At 28.7% G+C, this 21,673-nt stretch overlaps 1 protein-coding gene across 1 annotated transcript in view; it reads right to left on the bottom strand.

Moving 5' to 3' along the window:
• Positions 1 to 803: 803 nt before the first annotated feature.
• The window catches only part of LOC142329126 (USP6 N-terminal-like protein), a 112,720-nt gene continuing 91,850 nt past the window's right edge, over positions 804 to 21,673 (bottom strand). The window contains exon 9 of the mRNA XM_075373463.1: positions 804 to 1,225. Coding sequence (XP_075229578.1) covers positions 804 to 1,225 — 422 coding nt within the window. The remainder of the gene's footprint in view (positions 1,226 to 21,673) is intronic.

Raw genomic sequence — 21,673 nt, 5'->3', positions numbered from 1 at the left:
AAGATGTGAATTACGATCTATAGAATTTTCTATTACAACTATTTAGTTAAGAAAATTATCAATTTTTTTGCCCTAGAAGCAACAACTGTCATATTTTTTTATATGTATGGTGCAGTTCACAATATAAATATATCAGTTGATGATGAAGCATTGTTTATAGTCTCAAATGAATACAATTATCAATATTTCTCTATATTATGTGTTGATATTTTGAAAATGTTACCTTAATGTTTGGTGACAGTTCAAACTAACCATCACATTTTGTGTTTGGAATTGTCTTTTGAATTATATTAAATTATCATAAAAAATATGTGGTGGTAGGGTAGGGTCAATAGCAATTCTGATTATTTATTCTTCATAGAATTTGTATTCTTCAGTTTAACATTCTCCCAAAATACTAATATAATGTTATGAAAAGAAAAACATATTCAAAAAAATAAAAAGGACTTAATCTCATTACTTCCTGAATGAAACAATGTAAAGGTAAAAATATTACATCGCACTGGTTACTATTTCTATAAAAATGTAGAAACTACTCTAACAAATAAAGAGAGTTTTATTATTTTTTTAATTTTTTTTCATAGCTGGAATGCTTTAGTAAAAATAATAAAATATACTTTAGTAAAATTTCAAAATATAATTAAAGGTTAACGATTAATTTAACTTATTTAAATTTGTTCTTTCTGTTTTAATAATAGTATTATTAAACAATTAAAAATGAACAGAAGAAAGTGTAACAGTGAGAAATATATAAGATTAATTGATACACTATCACTGGTAGGATTGCATAACCTAAATACCTGTCATTTGAGGTCGATAACCGGTTGATCTAAATGAAAGTTTTTGACTAGAGGTGGTCCAAGCTCAACAATCGGTGTTTGACCTTCATCTTGAACACTTGGTTGATCCATTACGACGATACGTATTTTATTTTTATCTAAAGATGGTCGATTTACATCACCATTTTGGGGCGATATTGAAGGTGTTGGTGGTGCATATGGTACATAAATTCGAACTATATCAGGACTTGCACGAGGTGTTGATGGACCCCCTGAACCGGCTTCATCTCCGGTATCGCATAAACTATGAGTATCCGGAGCTTGAGATCTTGTAGCTGAAGAAGAGAACACACTTAAATCCGCTGTTGATGTTACACTAGTATCTAAAGAACGTCGAGAACCTTCACCCAATAATGAGCTTGCATCATCTAATGAAAACTTTGAACCTGAAAGTAAAATAATCTATTAGTAAAGTTACTAAATAAAGATTATAGGATTTAATAAAAAAAAATTTTTAGCACTAATTTAAATAAAACCATAATATATATATATATGTTATATGTAACAGTGGTTGATTAATTTCATTATTTCAATTTTAGAAGCACAATGTCATTTGAAAAAAGAAATGCTCAGAGTTTTCAAAGTATGAGTATTAATATGGAACTTTAAAAACATAATAAAACTATTCTAATTTCTAACAATTAGAGGGGATAATATGAATCAATATGGTAAACGGAGATAATACTATTAAATTAAACAAAAAAAATACAACGTGATAAACACAGAAGTTAAATAAATGGTAACTTTAATAATTTTAATGTAAGAACAATAAGTTATTTCAAATACCATGAAATGAATAAGAGTTTTGATGATTAATATAATCCTTATTACAGGCAAAGGTAAACAATATGTATATATATATATATATATATATATATATATATTTCAGGTTTGGAAAAAGAAAGTAATCACTGGAAGCCAAATCCATTAAAATATAGTGTGCAGTGGCATATCATGGAGAAAGAGCACTTTTTTTCACCAGATGTGGACATCTGCCTGAACAGCATCCTTTATAATCAGTCCTCTAGTGAATCATAATTCTTCACAATGATGGTCCTGCCTTTTTGCAGGTAGAATATGAGCACTACACCACAAAACCCAAAAACACTTTTCTTGGAACTACTTTCACTTTTTTTGGTGCACTTTTATTTGCCCCCATGCACTGTTTCTGGTGTGTAATAGTGAAACCTTTTTCAAACCCAAAATGTTATGTAAAATATAATAGCCACATCTATCAAGATGGTTGCAATGTTAGAAAGCTAGTGTAGTTTCATTTGGCACTCATTTAATACAGCGTTGTGGACTTTGAAGACTATTTCTTCAGTTGTAAAGGTTTTATGATATCTCGAGCATTCATCATTTTAAATGGATGTACGATCACATTTAAATTCAACAGCCAACTCTATTACCACTGAAGACTAAAGGCAACAAATTTAAAGTGGAATCTAACCCTTTTTGCATGTCTGTTGGGATTAAACCTTTTAAAACAAAGTGCTTTAATTGTAACCAGTTTTCATAAAGTTGATAACTTGTTTCCTTTACGGCTTGATCACCACAAATAACTAAATGCTTGCATGTGAAACTTTGCTGCAAATCATATAAAGGATCACACTTAACTTATCCATATGTCAGGCCAAGAACTTTTGGATGATTGTGCGCACGCACGCGCGCGCACACACACACACACACACCTTTGAAATACAAAACTATTCAAATGTTATTATTTAATTTTTAAAGTTTTTATTACTTTATAATTTTTCCTCCTGACTATAATTAGTTTTCTTTATAAACAATTTTTTTATAAATTATAATTTCCATATCTATTTATTGCTTCTGTCCTTCATAACTTCTTTACATCCAAACAAATGTTTCTAATCCAATTCTTTTAAACATAATTAATCTTACCTGTATTAGGGTATAGTTAAATACACTAAATATATTGGTGGCAAACCACTATTTTTTTAAGAAGGAACAGGCAAACAGCCAGAAACATTATTATTGTGACTACAGTTAACTAAAATCATATTTAATCTTGGAGAACAATTTTAATAAACAGATGAAAATTATAACAAAAAATTAAGTGAAAAAAGAAGCACACAAAAAATATAAACAAACATATTAAGAAAATAATGCTGGACTTCCATAGTAGAGAGCATAGTGGTAGCATCTCAATCTTTCATCTAAGTTTCTGAATATGAATCCGAGATAGCTGTGACAGACATATTTTCAAATCCACGTTTAAAAAAAATCTTAGCTACTGTGTAGTAGACTCCTCACCTAATTTTATGAATTAATTAAATTTCAGAGAGCAGTCATCTTTTTAAAAGAGTTCATCTATTTTAATCATATTATCTCCTACAACACCATGAACTCTATAGGCTAGCTTTAATTGGTACCTAGATGCTACATACGTACAGAATCGGGTAGTTTGTGATGATTCATTATCTACTGGGAACATTGGAATATCAATGGACAACCAAAAAATCCAGACTTTATTGTTTTTCTTTTTCATGTTTAGCCTCTGGTAATTACCTTTCAGATAATACTTCAGAAGATGAATGAGGATGATATGTATGACTGTAAATGAAGTGTAGTCTTGTACAGTCTCAGTTCGACCATTCCTAAGATTGTGGTTAATTGAAACTCAACCACCAAAGAACACTGGTATCCAAGATCTAGTATTCAAATCCGAGTAAAAATAACTGACTTTACTAGGACTTGAACGCTGGAACTCTTGACTTCCAAATCAGCTGATTTGGGAAGACGCGTTCACCACTAGACCAACCAGGTGGGTTTCCAGACATTATCCTGGCATATCCAAAAAGCAAATGATAAAGAACAACTTAATATTGACTGTTTTGGATTGGGAATTTTCATGGTAGTAGAGTATTTTTAATGTATTGTAGTTTTATGCTGAGATATGCAAATCACTCAACACAAAAGAATATAAAGAATCCTTCTAAGTAAATTGAATCTTTACATCCATGTCTTGAATGATGTGATCAGCAAACTGCCTTTAATTGATGTTTCATTAAGCATGCATAACCAGAATGGATGACATGGACCACCAAAACCAAGAATACTTCATTAGTAGCTACACCAGCAGTTTGTTTACTGCCTACCTGAAATTTCTAGTTTCTTATGAATTTACAGAAAATGATCCTTGGGTAACATGTAATAAACTTACTGAATTATAAAACAACAGAATATAGCATAATTAAATAAATCACTTAATAAAATATGAATATTCAATTACAGATATAACATTAATCTTGAGATATTGGAAATTAATAACAATAATATAAATGGAAATATTATATAATATTTATAAATATAAAGAAAAATCTATTTTAATATCATTAGGTTACATATGAACCCCTTATATATTAGGCAATTACTGTAATTACAAACTTTAAGTAACAATAGGAAATTCCAACTGATGATGTGGGATCCTGCAAAACTTATATTGGAAATATGAGGAAAGAGAATTTTTAATACAATTCTGCACTTTAGTGGATAATAATAAAGGTTATAAATATTTAAATTAATACAGAAGTTAAATTCTAATACATTAAAATTACACACACACACCCCTGACTCTCTAGCCAGAGGGCTCTGATCCCTGGACCCCCAACACAATTGTTATCCCCATGGTTAAGAGAGACTTTCATTTATATGCTCATTCAACCTCCAGGCATTCATTTCTTTCCTCTTTGGTTCTCTCTGGCTTTGCTTATCAACAACTGATGATCACTATATAGGTCAATCTCTTTTTAGAGGGCATAATGAAAAAGATTGAAAAAAACTACATGGAAGAAAGAAGAAACAAAATTAATAATGAAAGGGGTCGTTACATACAAAAAAAGAAAGCAAAAGAGGAAACAATGAAGAAGAAAGTATACACACTTTACAAATACTTGAAAAAAAAATTACAAGAGACAGAATAGTAATTACTATAGTAGCGTGAATATGAAGTATTTTACAGTTATTCATTAAATAAAAATGAATTAGTCAATTTACTTCAGTATATTTCTATTCCCAAGGTGACAATAATATAACGGAGTAAAAAAAATTAATTTTTGTTTCTTTTAATTTTATATTTTTAATTCATATGTTCATCCCCAAGGGGGCTAGAGCCTCGATCTATGGCTTAAAACCTTTCCTGGGGTATATCCTATATATTCTGAAAATTTGTAAGCAATTGGTTAGTTGGTTCTGGCACAATGCTGTTGCAAATTAGTAAACAGACAAACTTTCACATTTATATATAACATATATATGCACAAAATTTGTTATCCATTAAAAGATTCATTTTGAATTCTGTAATATTTTTCAATTATCACATTTACAGATGTTATTTAATTACAGCTGTTAAGAGATAGTTAATAAAGTTTATGATGTTTTTGGTGGTAATGAAGCAATCTTAAACAACAATTGTAAAAGTAATTGCTAAATTTGAGAAAGCTGGCAAAGCTATTTATGTGAAGATGCAAGTCCATGACAGATTGCTGAAAGTGTCACTGAAAACCTGTCTTTGTTTCATTTTAAATAAAAGTTTTTTACTACATGCTTACAAAATGCAAGTGATGCAACAATTACAGCATGAACTCATGCTCCACATCATGCACTTATTGACTTGACTGGACATTTGAAATGCAAATAGCTTACTAAGATTTTTTTAAAGAAAGTTATCCAGTGTCAAGGTGCATTATGAACTGAAAAGTTTGTGAATAAACAGGAACTGCCATATGTGGGGCTCCAAAAACCCTACAATAATTGCCGAGCAATGCTTACATTCAAAACAAGTGACTGTTTGGTGCAGCTTTTGGACTGTGGTTTGATTGAAGTGTATTTTTTTATAGACTGATGCTGTGATTACAAACAATGTGGAGCAGTGTTACTATATGATGCTGAGTTCTTGTAACCTGTATTGGACATGGCTAATGTTTGGCATTATTGGATGAGAAATTCTAAGGACACATCATCTCAAGAGAAACAAATTTTTTTATATATATTTTTTTTTTTAATTGAAAATCCCTCATCAAAGCTGGCTTCATACGGACTTAAATGATTTATAAAAAAAAGTTTACAAATAACAAATTTTTTGGTTTTGGGATTTCTCTTATCCCAGACAGTAAAAAAACTCGGTAAAAAATTATTTAAAAGAAAGTTACATGGTAATACTAAATTAAAAAATCATTATGAACTTTATTAAAAAAAAAAAACAGTAGTAATTTAGAATGCTGAGATCATAATTAAAAAAAGTTGCTCTATTTTTTTATTTTTATTTGTAAGCTTCCCAAATCAAAGGGACTATTTACTGTCACTAATATGTTTTAAAATTAATTTCAATTAAATTAGTCGAAAAAAAAGGTTTGATTTTTTTAAAACTGGGAGTCCCAAATCAAGAAGGCTATTTTAATTACTTTAATATACTTTAAAATTAGCATTAAATAAACTGAAGTCTAAATAATAAAAAAATTATTTTTCTTTATAAAATTGGGGGTGCTTGAATAAAAGTCTATTGTAATGACTAATTAGTGACGTTTTGCTAGTCCACAGCATTATTATTACAAAGTAATGTTATAAGGATTGGCTAACAACCTAATGGACCCATGCTGCGCTCAGTAGCATTATTATTACAAGTAATGTTATATAATTTAAAAAATTGACTAAAATTCTATTCCATTTACAACACATCTCACTCCCCGACCCATTGGTTTTTCTCTTTCCTTTCCAACCACAGACAAAATGCGTGCTTATAAAATCTATTTCTAGTCCATCCAGAAGTTCTACTGGGCAGATTGGGCTGATTTTTTTTTATTCCAATCAGAATGGACCACAGATATGTAATCAAGCATCAACAAATCTTCAAAGAGATTTTCTTGTCAGTAGTAACCTAGCAAAGTTCCTCAATTAAGTAATAAATGAGGATTTTTTTAAGAAATTCTCTGGGGCGATTTAAGTCTGGGCTCTGATGACATCAGCCTGAATCATCCAGCAGAACATTCAGATGAACGGGAAATAAGTTTTCAGCCCATTATTTTTAATACATAAGAATGATTTAAAATTATTCTAAACAGATTAAAATCAAATTATGAAAATTTTTTTAATTTTTAAAAGTTGGAGACTGCCAGATTAAAGGGGTGTTTTTGTCTGCCACATTAACGGAGGTGTTTTTGTAACTTTTATGTTTACAAAAATATGTTTCAGGCACTGATAATTACAAATTGCAAAAAGAACTATTTTAGGTTCCCTTAATTCAGAGGGTAATTGGGTAAAATAAAAGTTAAAAAAAAGTAGCCCCAAAGTGACATTACTAAATTTAAAAAACAATGTTGAAAAATAAAAAAAAAATAAAATGTGATTTTATAGGAAGGTAATGAAATTTTTTATCAATTTTTTTGGTATAAAATAATAAACATTTGGGGATATTATTTATCAATACTTTCACATTTTAAATGCAATGGATGTGAGTATTATGCAATGAACTTTTAGACTTTTAAAAAATTCAGAAAACAATTTTTTGTTGCAACAGACTAAAGGGAAAACATTTTGTCCCTTAAAGGCTCCTTTATAAAGTAAAAAAAGGTCATACTTCATGTAAATATCTTTCACAAAAAATAAAAAAAATATTCAGGTAAAAATATCCCATTAACTACATTTCTGAAGCAAAAAATAGTTAAAAAAAAATTTGGGCAATTTGTTGTACTGATAAAAAGCTTCAACAACTTTTGTAGAAGAAACTTTTTTTGATAAAATGCCCCAATAAAATTTTATTTTGGTCAAACACTCCCCACCCTTTTTTTCAAATTTTTGCAAAAATTTAATATAATAAATCCCCCTGAGGACAGCATCTTTCTATCAAGTTTGAAGAAAATTAATTTACATTGTCTGGAGTTATTAAGCTTCAAACAGGTCTATGTGCATACATACACACATAAAAATTCACTTATAAAAACTATTATTTTGGAATAAGGGATCATGTTGAAAAATTTTTTTTCAATTCTAATATAAAAAGTAGGGATTTTTTTTGGTGGAATTTTTTTTAAGTATCCCTTGACGTACAATTTAAAAAACTAGTGATTTTTTGAAATCGATTACTAGACTTTCTTTTCCTTTTAGTATAGCTCTACTAGTATGCATATTAGTGAAAGTTAAGTTTTATGTACAAATAAATATTTTTTAATATACTTCTCCAAAAAATAGGTTTAAAAGAAGAGAAATTTATAAATAGGACGAGGGTGGGTAAAGTAGTTTATGGATCCCATAATTTTTGTACAAGTATGTATTTGTTTATTAAATGCTACTTTAGAATTCATATTATCCGGCTTCCTATAGTTTTTATATTCTTAGCTCTTGTATGCTAAAATTTTTCAGATGGTGTGGAATCAAAGATTATAAGAAGATGCACAGTTAAAGCACCATGCTCACGACCCACTAGCTTGTATACATTCACACAATATCCATTTTGCATTGTTAAGTAGTACATCTTGAATATAATTATAAACAAATTACATTGCCAACTTAAATCATGAATTATGTACATTCACACAAACGTTAACTTGTAATCATGCAATTCCAATTAATCATTCAGTGAATTTTTTAAGCAAATAAAACACAATTTTAGAAATTTTATGAATGCTATTAATATACAATTTACAAAAAAACTTAAACTAAGTTTTAAAAATAAATTTTATTAACATTACAATGCAGTGATTCCCACTTAGCTGAATGCATGCAAAATACTAAAAATGACAAGGAAATTATGTTATAACAAAATAGAAGATTATAATTATAGTTTTTCTTTTGAATTCATACAAGTAACCAATTTTGCAAAATTCAAGTTTACAGTAAATGCACTAATAAATTAAGAAAAAACAAGGGATATATATAGATCTATAATGTATTTTTACACAAAAAATGAGAATATTTTCTGTAGTTAAAAAACAGAACTACTGTAAAGCAAATTTATGGTGTTAAAATATGACATTGTACAACCCAGTTAATTAAAAACTAAGTAATTACCAAATACTATTACATTAACAAAAAAGTGATACAAAAAAAGACACAAATGTATTCCAGTGCCAATAAGTATAATGAACTTAAAAATCTACAAGGTTCTTTTTTAATTTTAGTTTTAAATTAGATGATCAAAGTTTTAATCAATAAATTCAATTTCTTTTTCTAAATTTTCAACAAACCTTTGGTGAAGTACTATTTTAATGTACAAAGTGTTTTAATGTACTGTTTTAATATATATACACCAGTTAATTGAATGTAGCTTATAGCCATTGGCATTTTCTCTTACTTTCCACCTTTCTCTTTTTAGCTGCTATTCCTTGAGATGTTTAGTTGAGGAACAATCAGGTTGTATACTGTTTTTTATTCAGGTCTTGTTCTCCCCAGTGGCATTTTCACTGCATATATTCACATCACTATAATACAGGCGATTCAGGGAAATGGAAAATTTTGAAATTGTGTTGGCTGTGGGTGAGTGTCAGCACTGAATAACTTATAGAACTCAGGTAACCCCATTTTTCCATTTAGTTATCAAGGATGTTTGGAATGATGTGCAACATGATTTTGCTATCAAAGCTTTTTATAAAGGTAATGACAATGTGGAGATTACAAGTGAAGAATTTTGCTGCCACAATCGTGTACAATCAGCACATGCAATTAACATATGGATATGCAATTTTGAAGAAGCAGGTTCAACAATGAAAAAGAATCCTCCAGGCAATGTGTGGACTATTTGTTTACTGGAGAATAATGAGATTCTTTGAGCTGTTGTCATGAGAAGCCCACACCGTTCAATTCATTATAAAGCAGCGGCTTTACAGTCGCATAATTCAACTGTTAGAAGAATACTATTGCAAGAATTACTTTACTAAATGTACAAATTGCAAATCATTCCAGGAACTCAAACAAAATGATTGCATATTGCACCTTAATTCTGTGAATGAATGGTTAAAAGACAAATTAAGGAACGACCTTGTTTACAAACTGTGGATGTCAAACAAAGTCCATTTCACTGTAACGGATTTATTACAGCACAAGTTTTGTTTCTTAATCTTACACAGCTACACCAGCACCCCTACACAGCAACAAGGATAATGCGTAATTGGCCTTTATTTTTTTGAAAGTGACGATGGCCTTATGACTACAGTCACATCAGATTAACAACAAAGATTAGCAACAAAGTTTTTCAACACAGTGCTGAAAAACTTTGTTGCGCTTAAAAGAAAAGTATATAGTAGTCAACCTGCTACGATATAAAGACTAAAAGCCAAGGTCCAAACAACAATTGCTGAAATTACTGTTGAAATTTTGCATCGAACCATGCAGTTTCATTATGAGACTGTAGAAATGTTTATGCAGACAAAGCTCACCTGAAAGATGTTACCTTCAAACAATAAATTTTATGTATGTATTCATAAATGGAATGTTTTTGCTATTTAAATGTTATAAAATTTAATATAATTTTTTCATAAGAATATATAATTTTCAAAATTTCCCGGTTCCCTCAATCACTCTGTACTTGAGTATTAATCACTTTAATCATAATTTCATTGTTGCTTTCTTTCTCTAAAGTTTCCTTTATTACTCATACTGACATATTTTTCTACACAATTTACAATCGTCATTATTTTACTTATGAAGGATAAGCACAAAATTACGATGATATATGAATTTGCATCTTTTTACACAAGTAACATGACACTAAGAGATAAAGAGCATGATTAAAGACTTAATAAGATAAAGCATTAAAAATATGACAATACACAGGGTGCATGTGCGGTGTCAGTGTGAGATGAAAAGCTGGTAGATGCCATTTGAAAATGCTCGGTGCTGAACGAGTAATAAAACATAAATAAGAAAAGAAGCAAACTAATAAGTATGATGTATGAGGGTTAGTAAAATATTAACCGGACTTTTGTTTTTAACATAAATTAGTACAAAATAAAAATAAAAAACATATTTCTTGCTTTTCTATATAGTCTTCCTTAACTATTACACATTTTTCCCAGGTGTGGGGAGCTTGTAGACCTTTCTTCATAAAATGTTTGAGAATAAGTTACAAGAAAAATGTGTATGAACTCCGCTACTTCATTGTTGCTCTGAAATTGATGCCATCCCAGTGTCTCCTTCAATGGCCCAAACAAAAAAGAATAATAGAAGGATAAATTTAAACTGTACAGGGGGTGTTCTAAGGTTTTGCAATAAATTTTGTCCAGTTTATCCTGACTGTTAGTGGCTATGTGAGGCCTGGAGTTGTCATAAATCTTTGATCGGCTGAAGGCACCTTTTACCTTCTCCTGTGGTTGGTAGCAGTATGTAGCATTCAAAGTGCAATGTTCATGGAAAAAATTGATGAACAATATGCCTTTCAGTCTCAAAAAACAGTTACAAGGACTTTTCCAACTGATGGATGTATTTTTGCCCTTACAAAGCAAGGCACTCCAATACTATGGTACAACATACTTGTAAAGTGTGGACAAGATTCTATCTTCTTACAAGATTCCATCTTGTAAGTGTAGTGATTGACCCATGTCTCAACATATTCGAGGTCTGTAAATAAAGTAGAGACTTTTTTTTTGGCAGCCAAATTGGCAACACTGTAAATTTACAAGTAAATATATGGTTATATGAACAGCTGATTTATATTAGGTATTAATATTTTTAGTCTACTGTTGCCATGTGAGACATAAAGAAACTTTTTGTGAAATGAGTTTTTGTTGTGCGTTACAAAAATCAGCGATACTACTTATCAGCAACATTGTGCAATCAACTTTTATGTTAAACTCAGTGAGAATGCTACTGAAACTTTTTCAAAATTGAAAAGGGCGTATGGAGATGACGCTCTGTCATAAGCCCAAGTTTTTATAGGTGGTTTAAAGCATTTTCAGATTGCCGGGAATCAGTTGTGGATGATCCATGCTCTGGAAGACTGTTAACGTCAAACAGCGACGACAATGTTGAGTGAATCAGACTTGATACGGTACAACCAGTGATTAACTGTCAGAATTATTGCAGAACAATTGAATTTGAACCGTACACAGTCCATCAAATTTTGACAAACGAATTGCACACGAAAAAAGTATGTGCAAAATTGATCCCAAAAAATTTTACTGTTGAACAGAAGAACAACAGGGTGAAAGTGTGCCGTGATCTTCTACGGCAAATTGAAACCGATCCATGTTATTACTTGTGATAAATCTTGGATACTTGAGTACGACCCAGAAACAAAACGCCAAAGCAAGGAATGGCACTCTTCAAACTCACCACGTCCCAAAAAAGCAAAAATGGGCAAATCAAAAATCAAAACCATGCTAATTTGTTTCTTCGATACTAATGGCATTGTCCATAAGGAGTTTTTGCCTACACGACAGACTGTAAATCAATATGTTTACTAAGAAATTCTTGAAAGACTGCGGAAAAAAATTGCCCACAAGAGACCAGCCATCAAAGACTACAAGATGCTGCATTATGACAATGCACCTTGTCACACTACACTCTCAATTATTGAGTTTTTGGACAAAGAAAAACATTCCTGTAGTTCCTCAACCACCTTTTATTCACCTGACTTGAGTCCGTGTGACTTTTTCCTGTTACTGACTTTAAAAAAACACTTCAAAGGACATCATTTTGGAACAGCAGAAAACATTAAAAAAAAAAAAAAAAAAAAAATGTAACCAACCATCTGAAGGGTATTCTGGTTTCTGAGCTCTAATATGGCCATGAAGAGTGGGAAAACTTTTTGAAGCATTGCGTGGCTTCCCAAAGGAATTATTTCGTATATGATAGAGTCCATGTATAATTGGACTGGAAGTAAAAAGTTTTTCTGAACCAGTCTCATTACTTTATTTACAAACCTCATATAACTACTTGAGGTAAAAAATTATTTCCCTCTTACTGTGACATAATGTTGAGGCAGCGAGGCACCCCTCCTCACATGTCAATATTCCTTTACAATAACCAACTAATGTTCATATGAGCCATGAAGACAGAAGCCGGTTCATATTTGAGTGACCCTCACTTTATGACCTTTATTATTAGTTTCACTGAAATACATATGAGGTTTGGAAAGATGGAAGTCTGAGATGGATATGGACAGAAGTTTTATAAATTGTGTCTTTTATGTATCACTGAAATATCATTAAATTCATTTATATACCTACATCTCATTCAAAACTATTCTTGAAAAAATCTGATTTTAAAGACTATTCAAGCCTTAAAAAGACGTATTAATTCAAGGAATGTAGAAGAAGCCCAAATGTTTGTTTATAAACATAATAATATTTATAGATGAATATCAGTATTCATAAAAGAGTAAGAAAATCCTTTCATTTTTTGCTAGATTATAATTTTTTATAAAATAATAATGCAAAGACTTACATCATAAATTAAAATAAATTTGGATGGATTGAAATTATTGATATGAGAATATCAGAGTAGTATAAATGGTTAGAAAAATTATTGTTTGAATGCAAAAGGTTAATAGTTCAAGGTACAGCTTAACTGTTTATATTTAATGGTTCTGTAATACCATTCCAATCAGCAACCCACTCTGGCCAATGATACTGAATGTAAAATACTAACATACATTACATATATAAGGCCATAGCCTTAATTGCAGGGCAATTGATTCAGGTAACATGTACCCAAATCAAGGAAGCTATACAAAATATCTGAATATTACAAAAATCAATGAATAAAAATAAACTAAGCTTAATAAATTATATCTCAAAACATTAATGACTGTTACGTACCAACAGACTTAAGATTTGAAGCAGCAAAAGGTAGTATGTGAAAGAAACTAATAAGTAAATAGCTAAACGTTGGGAACCACTACTATTAAAAAAACTTACGAGTTATGAAAAATCATACTGGTATTCTTTTATTAATAAAATGAAATTATATTTAAATACAATAAATACTCGTATACACATCAGTAAAAAAATGCCTAGTCATATAAAAAAAATAATCTAGTAATTATTTTCAGTTTACAAAAAAAAAAAAAAAAAAGAAGGAATTTAACAACTATCACCAATGTACAGAAGAGAATGTTCATACAATATAAATCACGTAATAAATTATTTAAACACAATAAATTACACAAAAAGGTATAGTGTAGTAATATTTTTAAATCAATATTTACTATGTTTTGTTATAAGTGCTGGTAATATTTCAGTCTTTTTAACAGCTTTGAAATCAGAACAAACCTTTTTTTCATTTCTACCTGAAAAATTACATGAAATATAATTCAGATGGTTTTCTTTAGACATTTCAAATGCATCAAAATTGGAACAAACTTTTTTAAAATTATTCATATTTTTCATTCTACAATAACAATTATGTCTTGGTTGCCTTGAAAATAATTTCATTTCGATATGAGTGGATTTTGAAGGTTCTCGGCAGACAGGAGTAGGTATAGACAGAAAGGAATCATTGGTTCTAGAGGTGGATGAATTTTTACTACTACCTATGAAAAAGAAAATAAAAAAATATTAGGATGAGCATTTTTAATATGTCATGATAAAAAGATACAAACAAAATTTATAATGGCTGTATATCGGAACATAAAAAAGGTAGCTCAATTTATTAATTTGATTGAATGCATGTTTTTCTTGCAATATATATTAAATTTAGTCAATACTTTTCTCCCTTTAAAATTAAAATTTACCTGCTAAAAATAATAATAATAATAATAAAAAAAAACAACAAAAAACATTGGTCTTTGTAGATACATGAAACTGATAAAAAAAGAATTACCCTTAAAATATATTTAAGAACTTAAGCTTAAAGATGCAACAGTAATCTAAAAGCAAATTTTAGTTAAATTTTTCAAAAATTAGTCCAAGTAGCTGTTAATATCAAATAAGAGGAAGAAGTGGTTTATTCAATTGCAATATATCTGGTTCTAATGGAATTTGGTCAGTTCATTTTTTCAAGACGTTACACAGGAATTAATTAAAAAAATATTTTGATGATCAAAAATTAAACTATCTTAAGAGTACACTTATTAGGTCTAGATAAGCCTGTTAAATACTTTTTTAATTGTGTGAAATATTATTTTATGTTTTTTATAAATTTGTTTGAAAATGTTGAATCAAGTGTTTAACTACTGATTGGCAACTCCTTTCAACAGGTCACACGACCAAAATATGATCACCATTTTATTCTTTTTTTTTTATCTATGATGCAAATTACTTCCATTTGAGTAATTCTGTTTCAGTAATGAATGCTTTCTTTTTTTTTCGGTTACAGAATAAAAAAAAATGTTTTCTTTTTTTTTGTTTGTAAAATAATACAAACTTATTTTGTGTTAAGTATTTCAAATGAATTTGATTGTACAAAACTTTGTGAACAATATTTCAAGGTCTATTTAAAGTATCTAACTTAAAATAATGATGTTTTTAAATTTGACCACTAAATATAACTAATTTTTATCTGTGCTTTAACTAAGAATTACCAAAAAACTATTGCAAATAATTTTATTATGAACTATACAAAATTATTTAGTAAAGGTTCTATCAACAATATTATATGACTTTAATTTTTATAGATAAAAAATTACAAGTTTTCCTAAATGTTTAGGTAAGCTACAAAAAACCTGTTTCCATTATTATCTTAAATCAATTTAACCTTACACTGTACTTTTTGCTTATTTGTTTGTCGCATTTTCCTAAAAGTAGATGGAGTCAATCCATTTGAAGTGAACCAAAGGTGGTTACAAAGTAAAAACAAATTAAAACTTACCAGTGGTAAGTTCTACACGTTTCAGGACCTTAAAACTAATTTTTTATTTAAACAGTATACCTGTTGTGGCAATTTTTACGGTGCGCACACCTATTTTTGTGACTGTAGAGGTTTATGGAAAAAATCATAATTAAAAAACTATTGATTGTCCTGGAAGGATGAAACAAAAAGCAATTTATTGGTATTTTTTCAAAGTAAAAGGATTGGTCTAGTAGTTTATTTACCTATCCCTCTCCTTTCTATGAGAAAATTACCAATAAAGTTAAACATGAAAATCAGTGAAATTTGACTTTTGGTAATTTTTTTTCAAGAGGTAGTAGGGATGGCATACAGAGTTTGAATTATTTTTTTATATGTAGATGTATGCTAGTAGTTTACCATAAATAATATTAATGGTGATATACTTACCCCTAAATTTTTATGAAACTTTGAAAACTAATTTTTAAAAATAAATTCAAATTTTGGGTTCAAATAACTCTGTTGGGGCTGGTGATAAAAATTTCAAATTTGCACAACTTACAGTGTTTTTTTAGATGTTTATGGCAAATAAAAAAGTTTCTTGTGTATTGTACTAATAAAAAAGTTATAATCTCTCAAACATTTTGAAAAACCTGTTAAAAGTGATACCATTTTGACTCGCTAAATAACTGCTCCAAGGGGGTTTCTTGTTTCCTTGCCACTTTCATATTTTTATACTTATCACTATAGTGGAAGTAGACTTGATTGAATCATTCAACTGAAGTGTTCATGTTATAACAGGCACTTGAAGTCATTTCCAGTCGTCAGGAAAATTCATGTTGCAACATGCTCATTTAAACTTGCTGCATCATTTAGCTTTGTAGTTACAAACTGGTCAGTCTGACATTCATCAGTGACCTATTCGCATCTTTACTGAATGTCTCAAATTTCATGCTGTGTTTGGAAGTGTTTATTAAATAAATAAGTTTTACTTATTTATTTATATTCTTTATTCTATTCATGCCAAAAGAACTCATTAGTGTTTGTAAATATCCTGAAAAAACGTTTTTGTCAAAATTCAGTCACCTGTATGAACAGTTCTGTTGTGACCCTTTGAGAATTCATAAAAAAACAGTTAAGAAAAGCAAATAACATTAGAGCAAGCTATTAAAGAACACATTTTTCCAAGTTTAAATTTAGTTCCTGGAAAGCCTCTTTATGTTAACTGTTTAAAAAGTATTTTTTCTCAGCAGAACAAAGAACTACATGAATGCAAAGACCAAGAGCAATACATTAAAATATCACATATTACATATACATCATTATATCATAATATTGCATTACATCACAATATTGAACAACGACATATGACGGGTTATTCTCAAACAATTTCAAGAGAATTATCAGAAGAGATATCACCGCTGTTGGTTAACCACATACTGCTACAAAAACAGGCTATTTCATTAAAGAATAACTAAAATTTTGCTACTATTTATTTTCTCTTCGACAGTGTTTATAAAAATAAACCAATATAAAAATGATTTCTTGAAAAAAGATGTAGGCTACTCATTGAAATCTCAGTTTGGGTAAGTTATCATTAAATTACGACCCACCATTAATTTAAATTTACTGAAAATGCCAACTTCAACAATATAGGGGCTAAATATAAAAAAATATATAAAAAAAAGAAGATAAGAAATCTCCTTGGAGCATTTATTTAGAAAGTCAAAATGGTATCGCTTTTAACAGACTTTCATGATTTTTGAGAGGTTGTAACTTTGTTATTAGTACAATACATAAGAAACTTTTTTATTTTCCATAAACATCTACAAAAACACTGCAAGTTGTGCAAATTTGAGATTTTATCACCAGCCCCATCAGAGTTATTTGAAGCCAAAATTTGAATCTTTAAAAATTAGTTTTAAAAAATTCTTAAAAGTTTAGGAGGTAAGTATATCACTATTAATATTTTTTATGCTATAACTACTAGCATACATCTACATATAAAAAAATAATTCAAAGTGTGTATACGGCATTCCTGCCACTTGAAAAAAATTACCAAAAGTGAAATTTCACTGTTTTTCATGTTCAACTTTATTGGTAATTTTTTCATAGAAAGAAAAGAGATAGGTAAATAAACCACTGGACCAATATTTTATCTTGAGAAAATATGATTAAACTGCTTTTGATTCATCCTTCCAGAACCAATAGTTTTTTAGTAATAAATTTTTCTGTAAACCCTTACAAACACAAAAATAGGTGTGCGCACCGTAACAAAAATGGCTGCTACAGGTAAACTGCTTAAATAAAAAAAATAAAAAAAAAAAAATAGTTTTAAGGTCCTGAAACATGTAGGAAACAAGTGGGTAGGTTAAATTTTTTTTTTGAATTGGTCTACCAACCAGCTTATGTTTTCTAGGGAGACTTCAAAAGGATGGACCCGATGGCAAGATCAGCCGTTATAAATATTATTTTCATGATAATGGGGTAGGTTTTTGACACAATCCTCATACATTATTGACAAGAATTGATGGAAATGTAAAATAAATAATAAAAACAAATTATTTAATGGAATAAACAATATATATATATATATATCTTATGACAATGAATGAAGCTCTGGAAAAAAAAATAAAAACATTGTTAACAAAAATGTGTTTGATGGAGTTGACAAATAAAGAAGTGTGTGTCGTCATACTGAGTAGATATGAATTCTTAAGACTGCTCATGTACTGTGTCACAACAGTGAATTAATGAAAATTTCAGACTGTGCTGCAGAAAGGTGAAACTTGCTCAGAATTTAATCATCAGAAAATTAATCCTCAAAGAAGTGATTAAGGATGCTTAAATAATTTACTAAAACATTCAGTGTGTTTTATGAATTGTATGAACTCTTAAAGCAGATAAAGTAGTGGATACTGAAAAAAAGCTAATGATAAGTAACGTACAGATCACAGAATTTAAAATGTAAACAATGAGAACAAAATTAATGAGAAATTAGTGTAATTTTTAAGGTGAATATAAGTTACCATTTTACTAAGTTAAATTAATGAAAAAAATTGCTCAAGGTAGGTTGTAAATGCTTACAAGACAGGCTCACCATTAGTGGAAAACTGACTTAACTGTTTTATAATTCAGTCTTTATACTTTAGTTTTTATACTTCTGCACAAGACACAATGTTGATCGTGAGAAAAGATGTTTTGTTTAAAAATTCAAGACTGTTTTTGGATGGCTTTCTAATTTCTGGAGAAAAACAATTTTGTAACAGTATATATTTAAACTGATCAACAAAAATTGACATGAAAAATACTTCTGACATGAACAAATTGTCCTTTCTCAATACTTCAATTTTCTGTTCTCTCAACTTCGATGCATTGTAATGTAATTTGGTGAAGGACAGCTTTTCCTATGAATCTCTAAAGAGGACTGTTACTATCTGGTAGTTGAATGTCTGTCCGGTAAACCCAATTACCTTTCTAATCCTTATTAAAATATAATTGAAGTACAGATGGACACTAAAACCCCTCACTTTCTTACATGAAGGATCTAAAGCATTGTTTCCATCCTATAACAGCCCCAAAATTAGAATTAACAGTAGTATTTTGAGCCAAACATGGCTCACACTTGCTATACTTATTTTAGCTACCATATATAGCCTTACACTAAGTGTGCTATATAAAACTAAAAAAGGATAACAGGCACTTACCTATATGTGTTTCATTATCTATAAAAACATACAGCAATAGCATTTACAACATATATAACCGTGCCATAATAATTCTTAAGTAGACATTATACAACATAAGACTGCCTAAGTAGTAAGTTGCAGCTACAGACTTTGGGTATAATTTAAATAAGTTAAATAGTAATAATTTTAAGATTAATAGTTAATACACAATTTTTGTTAGATTTATAAATTACAATTTGTTTAAAAATAAAAAATATATAATGAATATTGGTAATATTTCCACAAAATACAATTAACGTCTAAAAAAAGTATAATGAATCTCTTAAATAATGTGACTGAAAAATATTAAAATTAAAAAAAAAAAACAAGATAAAACTAAGTGTAAATAACCCGCAAAAAACTATTTTTAAAATTACTGACTTTTCAACATGCAAAATATTTACTAATGAAATATTACATTTGTTTTTTTGTTATAAATACTTAAAAAAATTTGCATGAAGACATCTATAAAAGAATGAACATATAAGACAAAGCAGTGAAATTAAAAGGGTTAATAAAAGGGAGAAAATTATCAATTTAAGGCAAAATTGTTATATAGAGCTACAGTAGTATTCTGATAGCACGACAGTAAAAAAGAACCATATGCTATCTGTTAAAAGTGCCCTTTCTTTCAGCAAATTTTCCAATAAATGTTTAATCTCTTTAATGTTAGTTTTTATGTTATCACCAAATATAATCGTAGAAAAATTTACTGAAATTATAAAATAAGTAATAAAATTATTCCAATTTTATGTAGAAGTTATTTAAAATTATTATCATATATTGTGAAATAAGTATAATAAAATTGATAATTTTGTGCAAATAACTACTTTTATTTTGATACCACACCATTATGTTTTCTACAAAGTATTTATAACAAAAAAATATTATCTGAATTTATATAACAGGCATAATACAAACAGTTTCATCTAAGTCACTCACTCAGATACGATGTTATTTGAAATGATTATGATTTCAGTTACATATAGTTTATTTTACTTTTTTTGTGTGATTAGCCATAAATAGGTCATGTTCACTATACATTAATTTCATTACAAACATTCTTCTTTATATCTTCCATATTAACAAGAACAATACAGAAAACATACTCAGATGCCATAGAAAAACTTTTGAAAGATAAGTCTGACAACAATCTGTCTCTAGATTGTAAACTAATATGTGAATATGTAAAGAAAACTAAAAAATGTTTTGCTGTTGCAGGAGAAACAGACAGAGCTATGGATAACATTACTGTAAATATTCATGATAATGAATAAGATACTACTTATACTGTACAAATTGATGAAGACTTAAAAGGAATTAATCCTCTTCTGTAAGATCCTGTAATGATTATCAAAACCTTTTTTTTTCTAGTTATAACAGCAAAAAAATAAAAAAAATAATAATAAATGCAATTAAATAAAACTGTAACCAGTTATTTTAATTATTAATAATTTTGATAAATAATGAGAAAATTTACAATGGCTAACAACGAAACAGATAGTAGCATACAGTATTTAACATTGTGTTAGTATCTAATAAATTCCATGTATTGGCAAAAGTTATGCAATAAGTCCTGCATCCACTGTTAATTACAGTTCATGCTAAATGAACAATAATGTAAGAAATATGTTTTTTCTAATAACAAAACTAACCAATAAAATAAAAAAGGTATAAATGAACTCTATAAAAATTTAATTTTAAAAACTGTATTAACAATAAAAATTGATGTAGCATAAAATATATATACTATTTTATAAGAAAATAACAGTAAAACTTCTAATCTAGTAGCATTTATATAACAAATAAATAAAAAGCAATATATAAATTACGGTTTTCATAGAACTAAAAAAAATGCAAAATGGAAAGACATCATGACAACAAAAATGGCATCCAGTAACTAAAAACATTAACATTTTAAAAGAAAAAATATCATTATGTCATTAAAGGAAATACTTTATGAACTATGTTGAATTTACATTTTAAAATCACAACAAAATAGTTAAAAAAAATAAAAATATTATAAAAATGTTTACTAATTATTATATATAAGTAATAAAATTTTATATAATGAATCCAAATAATTTTTACAGTCAAGACGGTGCAATTTGCGGTACAAACATTTAAAAGTGTATAGAACATTTTATGTTAAAAATTTAAAATCTTACTTTTTAACGGTTAGTCAAACCGTTATACTTATTGTTATGATGATAAGAATACGTATTTATTAATGGTTTGCAAACTTTATCATTCAACTTGCAGGAAAAACTTGACTTGAATGCATTCTATTAGTAAATAAATTCCACGGGAGTCGAATTACTTCAACCAGTCTTGTGTACACACTCACTCTTCCTATAAATCAGTCACATTTATACCATAATCTAA

This window comes from Lycorma delicatula, chromosome 8, assembly GCF_047948215.1.
Source record: "Lycorma delicatula isolate Av1 chromosome 8, ASM4794821v1, whole genome shotgun sequence".
Lineage (NCBI taxonomy): Eukaryota > Metazoa > Arthropoda > Insecta > Hemiptera > Fulgoridae > Lycorma > Lycorma delicatula.
The sequence above is the reverse complement of the archived record's forward strand: the minus strand, read 5'-3'. Positions and strand labels throughout refer to the sequence as shown.